Genomic DNA, 12,341 nt, shown 5'->3' with positions numbered 1-12,341 from the left:
AGCCCACCAGTATCAGCATATTCCTTCACTTCACTCTGCCTGTCTTTCCCTCAATACCTGCGGTGCAAACCACTAACTTCCCATCACTACTTTCAATTTCTGACCAACTACTCTAGTTCACACCCCCTCCCCCAGCTTCTCTAGTTTAAACCCTCCACAGTACCCCAAGCAAACCTCCCTGCTAGCCGATTGTCCCCCTACATAAAATGGATAAAAGGACTATTCCTTTGCTGAGTTTAGAATGTTGCATTGAATCTTTTATGTCCATTCAAGAGGACAGTTGGGATGGGAGATTATAACCTTCACGTGGTCCGCCCTGTTTCAACAAATGCAATCAACCGGGCGTGCAAAATCAAATAAGATCAAATAGACTGTGCACGCCATACGCAAGAAGAAGGACAATTGGGGCCTGGTTCTAGTATCCTATCCAAAAGTCTTTCTATAGTCAACCTATATTTTAGTTAAGGATCTGGCTCAAATCCATGGGCCCATAACTGCAAGACTGCCATCACTAAATCACAGCTGATAACTTTTATCTGCAAAGGTTTGGGGAACCAAAATATGGATTATACATCTCTAGCAACTGCTTTTACTGTATTAAATAGTAATATCTACCTGATAGATTGGAAGGATTTCCCTGCTTTGGGAAGGTAACATGCATCTTGTCCTCTACTCTACATCTCTTATTACCTTCGAAATGAAGAGTTGTATATATCTACGTATTAGGTAATTACTTTGATATTTGTTGACGTTCTTGAAAGGCAAAACAAACAACATACACAGTGAAAGGAAATGCACAAATAGGTCATGCTAAAAGCATCAACCTAGCTGGTTGGTTAACCACATATTTGCAATGCAAATTGGAACAGGTGGCTGTAATTTTAAAGAGCAGTAATGAAACTTAGATTTGTGGCCTAAATTTATATTAACTATTGCCTGAATAAAGATGAGAATTTCAATACTCGTGCAAATTTTCACTGTTTCATTGGAACATGGTTAGTATTCACAATGAAACCCTTCCTCTTTTAACAATTATGCAAATGTTTGGAAGAAATTTAACCATTATAGAAGTTACAAGGTGCAGTTCATTCAAACATTAAATATTAAGTGATTATAGTACAATCTTGGATTTCCCTATCTTGTGCTCTAATATTGTATTGAAGAAGAAAATATTTTTAAAAAGTGCTGGAGCAACCCATCGGGTCAGGCAGCAATGTAAATAAGTTGCCAGTTTGATAGCATTCTGTAAAATGTACTATTGGAAATCCAAACAGCTAATCAAACCAAGATTATAAACAGACATATGAGGAGTAAAACCCAAGTTCACTTGTAACAAATATAAAAGCTAAATATTTGTCAGACATATCCTGAGATGAGCCAGATGTGCAATACCTTTGTCTATTGGAATTGTTAAGGAGTTTGAAGTACAACAAGTTGCAGCAGTCCTTAACTCTGATTCTCCTGCGCAAAAAAACACGAACGTTTAGAAGCACTAAGATTCAATTTATTTATTTATCCCTCTCGCACAATTTCTGCAGGTGTTCTTTCAAAAATCACTGCCTCAGGCCACAGGAAATGTACTGCAAGCACCAATAAATCAGTGGTGTCTGGATAGGAAGAAAGAACACCTGAACACTGAAAAGCAGTGCTTCCATAAATAAGTCACAAGCACAACATAGTATGTGTAGAATTTTCTGTTATAGTATAACAATACTTAAGACAAGTTCCAACATCAGGGTTGATGCATGTTCGTCCAGTTTATTTTGTGGAAGCTTAGTGATACATCAATGGTGTATGGCTTTTGTGTTTAGTAATTAAAGAATTGTGTGCTGGAGAGTAATGATTTAAAGGAACAACCTCAAATGAACAATAGTTTTCATTTTTATTTTGCATTCTTTCTACTATGCACACATTCAGAGAAAAAATGAATGCGGTTGTTGGAAGTAAAGCATCTCAGCCCCAGATGTTGTTCGGGTGCTTCTTGGGGTCAAGCACTCTCACATAAAGAACATCACACATCATATATTACTCAACTCGTGCACCAGCCCACCGAACACAGCACAGAAGTAAAAATGTTGCTCCCAATGACTATCCCATTGCGTCATTGTGTCTGTCAGTTTAGCTAGATTATATAACAGCGATTATGGAATAATGGTGATTGTCCTTTTCTTCTATGCAGCAAAAAAAATTTCATGACAATAAATTTACCACGTGCTAATGCATTGCAGCATAACATTGCCAGATTGAAATGCTTTACTTTCAATTAGTGTAGCCAAACATTGCTAAAGAAATTTAACATTTAAATCATTTGATGATTGGTGAAATCACTTAACTGGGTGAAGTCATACTTGGCACAAAGGAATTGAATTGCACTTGTTGGGCCTCAGACATTACTGTAGGTAGGTCACTTCAAATGCCCAGCCATCTACAGGTGCTTCTCTCCATATTGAAGGTGAATATATATTGCAGTTTTCATTCCCATATGCAAATCCTCAGATAATGATGCAGTCCACGCACATACACAAAGCTCTGGACGACATTCAGGCATAAGTAATTAACACTTGCACCATTCAATGGTGCACCATTTGCCACAAAAAAACATTTAATGACTGCTGCCCGTCATTCGGTGGCATTATCATGTGTTGGAATGCTATGCAACAAATAAGATTTGCCTCAACCGTAGTTTGATAGAAATGACAAAACACTGCTTTGGCGCACCATTCAATATCCTAAATGTTTAGACTCTCCATCAGTATATCAAGCCCAGTTCATTACAATACCATCAAGGCATTGTCTACTAGGTCCCCTAATGCTGTATCATTACTACTGAGAAAATCAGGCACATCAGCATTTGAAAACACAGCTAATTGATACATCTCCTCGGTTCCACAACTTGAAAATATATTGTTCCTTTGTTTCAGGGTCAAAATCATGGAATTTTTCTACCTACAGCTCTGAAAATTTCTTAATTACATAATCAAGATTATTTAATTGTCATAGGTACCGACAACAAAACAATTAAAATTTTACTGCAGCATAGACTGCCCCAATTAAACTATCTTCACATACCCAGCCAGGAAAGAACAATAAATACAGGCAGTGATAATCTATGTTGTGAATTAATTAAAAACAAATCCCCTAAATTTTGACTCGGAAACAAATAGTGTCCTCATCCCAATCCCACACTTTTTTAGAGATACAGCATGGAACCAGATCCATCTACCGAGTCCAGACCAACTATTTATTGATCACCCGTACACTAGTTCTATGTTATCCATTTTTTAATCCTACACACTAGGAGCTAATTAACCTACAATCCTGCACGTCTTTGTGGGAGGAAACCGGAGAACCCAGAGAAAACTCACGCAGGCACAGGGAGAACATACAAACTCCACACAGACAGCACGGTAGTCAGGATTGAACCTGGGTCTCTGTCGCTGTAAGCCATTGAAAGCAATACTGGATCTTTTGTGGCTTCCCCATTCGCTGTCTCCACGTTCTATTTGAGTCTTTTCTCCCCTATTTCAATGCTTCTATTTCCAGGTACTGCTAATCTCTCCTAATGTCGGTGTAAAAGCATATCTCTGTAGTAGATCCATATATATTGGCAGGAATGTTTACGCTGCTATCCAAGAAAAATAGACAAATGACTGGAACTGCTCTTTTGCCCAATATAATTATATTAAAAAAGTGTGACCGGCTGCCTCTTCAATACTCTTGTTAGCTTATGGCCTTGATCTGGATCGTCTATTGGCACATGAATAAGAAAAGGACCTGAGAAAGTTAGAAAAGTTTTGCTGCTTCACAAAAATCGAAGCCCTCAGCCTGCACCTAATGGCTATCTGACCATTTGTTTTCTGTCTGAATAATAAAAAGATGCAAAGAACAGCAAAATCACACTTGTTTTGGTAGGGAATAATACAGAATGTACTTTTCTAATAGTACAGAAAGGTCAAAACGTCTGTTTTTAAAAATCTGGTTACTTGAGAGAATTCTTTCTAGTTAACAACATAGATTGTGCAACCAGAGTGAAGCTTACGAACTTGAATATATTACATGCTCACATTAATGACTGAAGTGCAAAGTCAGAAAGAACCAAATGATTGTTCTATGAAGGATTAATATTTGTTACAGTGAGGCAGTTTCTTTAATTTGAGGTGCAGATTAGGCCTGAGCCAATGATGTGGCATTCATTTCCTAATCCTTGGGTTCAAACAGTTTCATTCGTTCTTGCACTGTAAGGCCTTCTTTCAGGCTCTGTAAAGAGAAAAAAAAGGCCGTTAATTGTTATATCTCTTTTAAAACAAAGAAGGCTTTGTATTACCTGTAATATGAACTGGATTTTGTCGTCATTTGTGGTTAATTATTGTGATTCATGGCTACTGGTGAGGGAAGTGAATAGCCAGTGAACATTCATCCACAATTAATGTGGTTTACTTATAACATGCATCAGTTCCCTCCATTCCAAAACCATGATAACAGCTTGCATGAAGTATGTTTCTATAAATATTAATGACTGCCAAAATCATGCATGATGTAGTTCAATCATTCTGCATCCACAGTTCAAGAGCCACGAATGAAATCTCAATTTATTGTGGAACCTGCAACTGATGTCAGTTTTTTTTCACAACATGGAAAGAATCACATTTGCTCCACTGAAATACATTGTACATAATTGTTTTCATGTGTTATTGCACCTTTAAACTAAATATATCCAGATGCAAGTTTGATTGTATGAAGGCTGAAAATATGAACTCTTATTGGGGGAAGAGCTTGATCTAAGATCAAGGTGATGTAGTTCTGCAAATGCAATCACATGGCATTAGTTTAACTATTCCTCAATACATCTACAACATGTTCTGCAGGTAGTTCACAATAGCCAACAATGAGATATTTCCTTCTGCCCATTCCAGAACCTTCAACTTAGCAACGAGGGATGAGTAGAAAGGAGATAGGACTGGTTGGTTTGGCTTCCTTTCATGTACATACTGAACTTTGAACACCAGGCTGGTCAACGTGAATGCACTAATTAATCATTTATTTATGAAATAATTTATAAATATTATAAATTATTCCATCCTTTTTATAATGCTGGGGTGCAACATGTTTAGCAAATAACACCAGATTAATAATCTGAATTCAGCCCAAGGTCCTCAAGAAAGTAACTTCCATTAATAAAGGAATTTTTAGTCTCTGAGAAGGAGATATGCACAAGACTCTTTGTTGTGTGTGTGTGTGTGTGTGTGTGTGTGTGTGTGTGTGTGTGTGTGTGTGTGTGTGTGTGTGTGTGTGTGTGTGTGTGTGTGTGCGCGCGCGCGCGCAAATCTGGTTAATTTTCCTATTTTCTTCCAAACGCTAGGCCACAGCCTTCCCATTTCCACACATCCTACTCACATTTTACCCGTCAAGGCGATAGACATCTTCCCGTCGCATTCCCACCTATATTTCTGAACTTTTTAATTGTTTCAAGTTTTAAAAACAGCCTGAAAACTCACCAATTTCGGAAAAAAACCCAGAGTGACGTCACAATGCAGTTGCAAGGCAGGATGGGACACTCCGGGAGGGAGGGGCACTCCAGTGCTCGCGTGGCGGCTGCTGCCGGTGCCCAGCACCCGTTGGGGAGCAAAGATCTATATGTACCTGACTAAATAAAATATGGTTCAACTAATCTGTTTTTCCAGTCTTGACCTCTCAAAAAGTTTGGCACCACTGATCAACAATTACTTTGTGATATGAACAGGTAAAAACATCTATGTCATTTCTACAAAATCTGAAGATTGGAAGCTGAATAGCAAGTACTGAGAGTGGACAAATACCAGGCAATGAAAGCAGACATTAGAAATAATTGGAGTGAAGCTTCATAATAAAATCTAGGAGTACTGGTAGCTGGCTCACTGATACTAATAATTAGAGCCAGGATTTTGCTATAAATGCCAGGTGCCTTTTCATGTATTTTTTGACGATTTCACCAAGATAATGCCTTTTTCACAATCGGGTGCCTAAATCAGCCTTTATTTGCAGTTTTGCTAAAATATCGTGCTATTTTCTCCAGTTGTCCTGTGCTTACAATTACATTTTCTATGTTAACACATTAATATTAGTTATTATTATTGTGTCAACATAGTATAAATTACCACCACCGGGGGCGCCACCATTCGTTCGTGCAGCTGCCCGCTGGTTCCGTCTTCTCCAAAATCTATTTATTGCTTCCAATTTTGCAAACTTCCCACAAGTTATCACTTCCCTTGAGAAACGTGGCAAAATATTAGAATAACTTGCAGGTTTTCAACAACGTAACTGACGATATTCGTACTGTTCCTGGCGATGTAAGTAAAGACATGCAAGGAAAATGTGAGAGAGTGAATTTAGCTAACAAAGATCTTGAAGAAATCAAAAACATAGCCAAAGTTCTCAAAGGTAGTTGCAATGCACAAGATATCAACATGAATATAGAGTCTGTTGTTTGTTTCGGGTATGCACCAGTGTCCTCAGTTGAGGTAGAAAGACGTTTTTCACAATTGAAGCATATTCTGTCTGACAGACGGCATAGTTTAACACCAGATAATTTGAAAAATATGCTAATAATTATGTGCAAGCAGGCAACTTTGGTCATTTAAAGTAGTGTACCATTATATTGTAATTTTTAACCATATTTTGGTGGTGGAAATACATGCCTTTTTATTGTCAGTAAATGTTTTTTTCGTGCCTTTTTTGTAATTTTATTATGCCTTTTTGCCTGCCTATTTCAGAGTTTTTTAGTCCCTAAACATCCTGGCTCTAATAATCGAGCATGTGGCTATAAAATAAAGGCTGGTGTTTTTTTGGAAACCGAAGAAACAGTTGAACTCCGAGACAGTGATGATGAATCTAAATGGGGACACTGATAGTGTCATACCTATAATACGGAAGAAAGGTAGCAAGCTTTGTAGAAAAGTATGACAAAAGTTAGGACATCCACCAGAAGGAGAGATGGAAGATCTTGTTTACCCGAAGGCTGAGGAAGTATTATTCAAACTTCTTAATAGAATAGATAAAGTAAACCCTACTGATGTCTTCAAGACAGCAGAAACATAAGCTAATGGAATGCCATGGAAAGGCGAATGGTTTCACAATTTTTTTATACGGAATGGTGATTTATTAGAAACATAGGGCCAATGGAGCAAAGGTTGTGGGAAATATATGGAAAGCATTGGAGAGATAATTGAGGATCATAATTTTTTGGTATAACCAATGGGAACCCAAAAGCTTTTTCAATTCTGCCACAAACCTTTACTTGACCTCTGTCGAGAGAATAGTAAGGGAAGAAAAGGCCAACTGAATTTAGGTCATTATCTGCCTAGAGTCTTGAAAATGACCACCAACTCATGTAATCTACAACTGGATGACATGATTAATAATAAGATTAGACATTTCCGCAACTTAATGGCACAAATCTATTTCTACTCTCCATTCTCCCGATTTCCAGTAAGCAAAAAAGTCACCATTATATTTGGGTGACCACAGAGTACCAGGGGCAAGGCAAGATCTTTGAGAAAAATTGATATGCATGCAAAATGGGGCATTTAACCATCCTGATACCTACATAATAGCAAACGTGACACTTGCATCATTCATCTTTACCATGTGACCCATTCTATTACAGACTGTTTGACGAAAAACATGGAGAAAAATATTGAGAACCAGTGGAAACAGGAAAAGCAATTGATCTTTTAAATGCAGACAATATTTGCTTTCTTGTTGGATAAAGAAAAATACAAGTCAAAGGCATACCCTGTAACCTACAGCTTTACATCCGTTTAAAATGTAACTGCTGCAGTAAAGCTTCATTAAGTATACAATGGCAGTTAGGTTTAGAACAGTGGTGTCACTAATGAACAATCTGAGAGACTCGAATGAGAAAGTTAACTGGACTTTTAGAAGTTTTTTTTATGTTCTTAAAATTTCTCCCAATCTCGAAGAATTAAAAGCAATAGTAGCTTGCTCATTTATGCACTAAAATCATGCTGCGCCTCTAATCTGTCTCCTTTCCAGTCAAATGCCCGTATGCTTTGATTCCTTAATATCTAAAAATATATGCACATTATTTTTCTGTCATTCCTACCAAAATAAGCAACTCATTTTTCCAATATTGCTCATTTCATTGAAACATATAAAATTCTTATGGACCTGACAGGATAGTTGATGTTTTCCTTTGCAGGGAATCGAGGACAAGGGCACCATTTAAAAAAAAGATGAGCATTTAGGATGATATGACAAAGAAAAAAGACACAGTGCTGGTCGAGAACCTTCTTCAAATTGATTGTGGTGGGAGGGGGAGGGGGGAAGAAAACTGGAAGAGAGGAGAGGCAGGACAAAGCCTGGCAGATGATAGGTGGATACAGGCGAGGAGGGTTTTTGATAGGTGGTTGGACAAAGGCCAGAGATGAAAAGACACAGAGTGTGAAATAAGGACAGATAAACGGAATTGTGAAGCCAGAGAAAGGAATATGGGTGGAAGCGAAATGGATGCAAGTTCAGGTGGGACACAGAGAACCCGGGGTCAGATCGCCCGGCACAGGGGAACTGAGATCCCCCCGATGTGGGAGCTTGATCGCCCTGACGCGGAGGGCCCGACCGCTGACTATTGGAGTCAAGATCGTCCCGTCAAAGGAAGGCTCGAGACCCAGAGTAGGGAACAAGTAGGGAAGAGATTTAACTTTTTTTTGCCTTCCACCACAGTGGGGAATGTGGAGGAGTCACTGTGGTGGATGTTTATGGTAAAATATATTTTGTGTGACTTGTTTTTTTATTGGTATGACTGTATGGCAAATCAAATTCCTCGTATGTTGCAAACATACTTGGCTAATAAAGTGATTTCTAACTTTTTCTAGTTTTTGTGAAAGATCATCATCCTTCTCTCACCACTGAGTCGGCAACACGGTGGCACAGCAGTAGAGTTGCTGCCTGACAGCGCCAGGGACACGGATTTGATGGTGATTATGGGTACTCGTCAGTACGTTCTCCCCGTGACCGCATGGGTTTTCTCCGAGATCTTCGGTTTCATCCCACACACCAAAGACATACAGGTTTGTAGGTTAATTGGCTTAGTATAAATGGGAATTGTCCCTAGTGTGTGTGGGGTAGTGTACATGTGCGAGGATCGCTGGTCGGTGCGGACTCGGTGGGCCAAAGGGCCTGTTTCCGCGCTGTATCTCGAAACTAAACTAAATTGAAACTAAACTAAATTTTGGAGCATTCTTTTTACTTGGAATCTTATAGATTGGTAGGCAATATTTATTTTCATAAAATCATGATGTCATAGCAGACTCATGGCAGTATGAATACAGTAAATAAACCAACTTATCAAGGCAATATTGCCAAATGAATGGCCTTTAAACAGGAATTTCATGAAGCTGAGAGTGGGTCAGACCACAGGCAGCTCTAGAACTAGGGCTGACACACTGTAATCCAAACAAAAAGCTTACAAAAATTCCGAATTTCAAAATCATATTTTGGGGAAATTTGGGATGCACAAAGATGCGTGTGAGGGATGATGATCAAGCACAGACATTCAGACTCGCAGAGGATCAGTCGAAATAATAAATAACCCAAGGACCATGAAATCTTTTCAAAGACAGCAAGATATATTTAGGAAAGCCAACACTGAAATTTACCCACAATTGCTCAAATTCCTGAGTGAAATATACCGGTGGATTTACATAACAAGATACAATTTTTTCCAATCTTTGCGGATGCCACAGATACAGCTTTGTTATTTTTAACTGGATAATAATCATTGTTCATATTAAAGAGGACAGGTGATCAGTAGTTTTGTGTGTCTCTGCCCAGCAGCTCAAGAGCCAGTTTCTCGCGATTTCTCTAATACTCACTTTTGACCGCAAATTCCTCATCGACCTGCCAGAGTTCAGCTTGTCCTTCTTCAAAAAATCAGGATTACTTTTTGATTTCATGATGTCTGGTAGTGGCAGATTGAAACAAAAAAAGAAAAGCAGACATAAATATCTGAGATCATTGCAGTGTTGAAATATCAATCTAGCATTAGAGTCAATAGGTCTGCTGAATGATGCAGCTTGTAACATTTTGAAATGCTTCTGTCAAGAATGAAAAATATGAGCTTGGAACACTCGTGACTGTGATGGTACCACATCACACAGGCACAACAACAAAGTGTGTGGGAAGAATACAAGGGCAAAATGGGGAAGCTAATTTATCCACTGAGAATAGTCGCTTATTATTATCCATGGCAGCTTCTGTTAAATCCAAGCTCCCAGTCTCCCTACATATTATTTACTTAAAAAGTAAATGTATTATCCCTTTTAAACATCTTTGAAATTGGCCAGAGAAAATTAATGTTCAGGATTTAGGCCGCACCTCTACCCTATTCAAATAATGCCTTCGAATTTTGAAATAAAGTAAACTCTGCAATCTTTACCATAGCCAGCAACACCACAGTCTATTATCTTCTCTCCCATGGCTTCAGTGGCAACTTTGAGTTGTTCTTTCAGTCGGTTGACATCACAATCAGCCTTTGCTCGAACAATGCTCAGTTCAGTGTAGATACCTTTATACTTATCTGTAGCATATTTTTTGTCCTTAAAATGTAAAAAGATGTCATTAAATTGACTGATTTAGTAAAGCATGCAAGAATGAAAATTGCACAGGGTGCCTTCTAAAAGAAAAGTTAACATCATGGAAAATATCAGACATTCTTACAGCGCTGATTTTGTAGTCACAGTACCCTCCATAATGTTTGGGACAAAGACACATCATTTATTTATTTGTCTCTGTCCTCCCCAATTTGAGATTTGTAATAGAAAAAAAATCACACGTGGTTCAAGTGCACATTGTCAGATTTTAATAAAGGCCATTTTGATTTCACCATGTAGAAATTACAGCAGTGTTTATACATAGTCGTCCCCCATTTCAGGGCACCATAATGTTTGGGACACAGCAATGTCATGTAAATGAATGTAGTCGTGTTTGGTATTTTGTTACATATTCTTTGCATGCAATGACTGCTTGAAGTCTGCGATTCATGGACATCGCCAGTTCTGGGTTCCTTCTCTGGTGATATTCTGCCAGGCCTGTATTGCAGCCATCTTTAGCTTATGTTTGTTTTGGGGGCTAGTCCCCTTCAATTTTCTCTTCAGCATATAAAAGGCATGATCAATTGGTTTCAGATCAGGTAATTGACGTGGCCACTCAAGAAATTACCATTTTGTAGCTTTGAAAAATACATTTGTTGCTTTAGCAGTATGTTTGGGATCATTGTCTTGCTGTAGAATGAACGACCGGTCAATGAGTTTTGAGGCATTTGTTTGAACTTGAGCAGATAAGGTGTCTATACACTTCAGAATTCAGTATGCTATTACCATCAGCGGTTTTATCATCAATGAAGATAAGTGAGTCAGTACCTTCAGCAGCCATACATGCCCAGGCCATAACACCCCCACCACCGTGTTCCACAGATGAGGTGGTATGCTTTTGATCTTAAGCAGTTCCTTCACTCCTCCATACTTTGCTCTTGCCATCACTCTGATATGTTAATCTTCGTCTCAACTGCCCACAAGACCTTTTTCCAGAACTGTGGTTGGACTTTTAAGTACTTCTTGGCAAACTGAAACCTGTCCATCCTATTTTTGCAGCTAACCAGTGGTTTGCATCTTGCAGTGTAGCCTTTGTATTTCTGTTCATGAAGTCTCATGTGGACAGTGGTCATTGACAAATCAACACCCAACTCCTGAAGAGTGTTTCTGATCTGTCGGACAGGTGTTCGGGGATTTTTCTTTATTACAGAGAGAATTCTTTTGTCATCAGCTGTGGAGATCTTCCTTGGCATGCCAGTCCCTTTGCGATTAGTAAGCTCACCAGTGCTCTCTTTAATGATGTTCCAAAGAGTTGATTTTGGTAAGCCTAAGGTTTGGCTGATGTCTCTATCAGTTTTATTTGCTCCTCATGTTGATAAACAGCAATAAAAGTTTCCGAAGGTGATGGAAAGACTAGGTGCTGAGAGCTCTCTTATACCTGCATGAAGGAGGGAATTAAACACACCTGAGCAATTACAAACACCTGTGAAGCCATGTGTCCCAAACATTATGGTGTCCTGAAATGGGGGGGGGGGGGGGGGGACGGGGACGGACGATGACTGTATAACCACAATTTCTACATGGTAAAACCAAAATGTATAAAAACGGTCTTTAATAAAATCTGACAATGTGCACTTTAACCATATGTGATTTTTTTTCTATTACAGATCTCACATTGTGGAGTACAGAGGCAAATAAATAAATGATGGGTCTTTGTCCAACACATTATGGAGAGCACTGTACATAATTGAAACA

General features: G+C 38.7%; 1 protein-coding gene across 1 annotated transcript in view; it reads right to left on the bottom strand.

The window, feature by feature from the left end:
- Positions 1-1,863: 1,863 nt before the first annotated feature.
- The window catches only part of LOC129706855 (myosin phosphatase Rho-interacting protein-like), a 125,018-nt gene continuing 114,540 nt past the window's right edge, over positions 1,864-12,341 (bottom strand). Inside the window, exons 22-24 of the mRNA XM_055651427.1 lie at positions 10,433-10,592; positions 9,870-9,955; positions 1,864-4,257 (exon numbers count right to left, since the gene is read on the bottom strand). Of these exons, the coding sequence (XP_055507402.1) occupies positions 4,198-4,257; positions 9,870-9,955; positions 10,433-10,592 (306 nt within the window). The 3' untranslated portion in view covers positions 1,864-4,197. The remainder of the gene's footprint in view (positions 4,258-9,869; positions 9,956-10,432; positions 10,593-12,341) is intronic.

Source organism: Leucoraja erinacea, chromosome 20 (genome assembly GCF_028641065.1).
Source record: "Leucoraja erinacea ecotype New England chromosome 20, Leri_hhj_1, whole genome shotgun sequence".
NCBI lineage: Eukaryota > Metazoa > Chordata > Chondrichthyes > Rajiformes > Rajidae > Leucoraja > Leucoraja erinaceus.
This window is presented reverse-complemented; position numbering and strand designations above follow the sequence as displayed.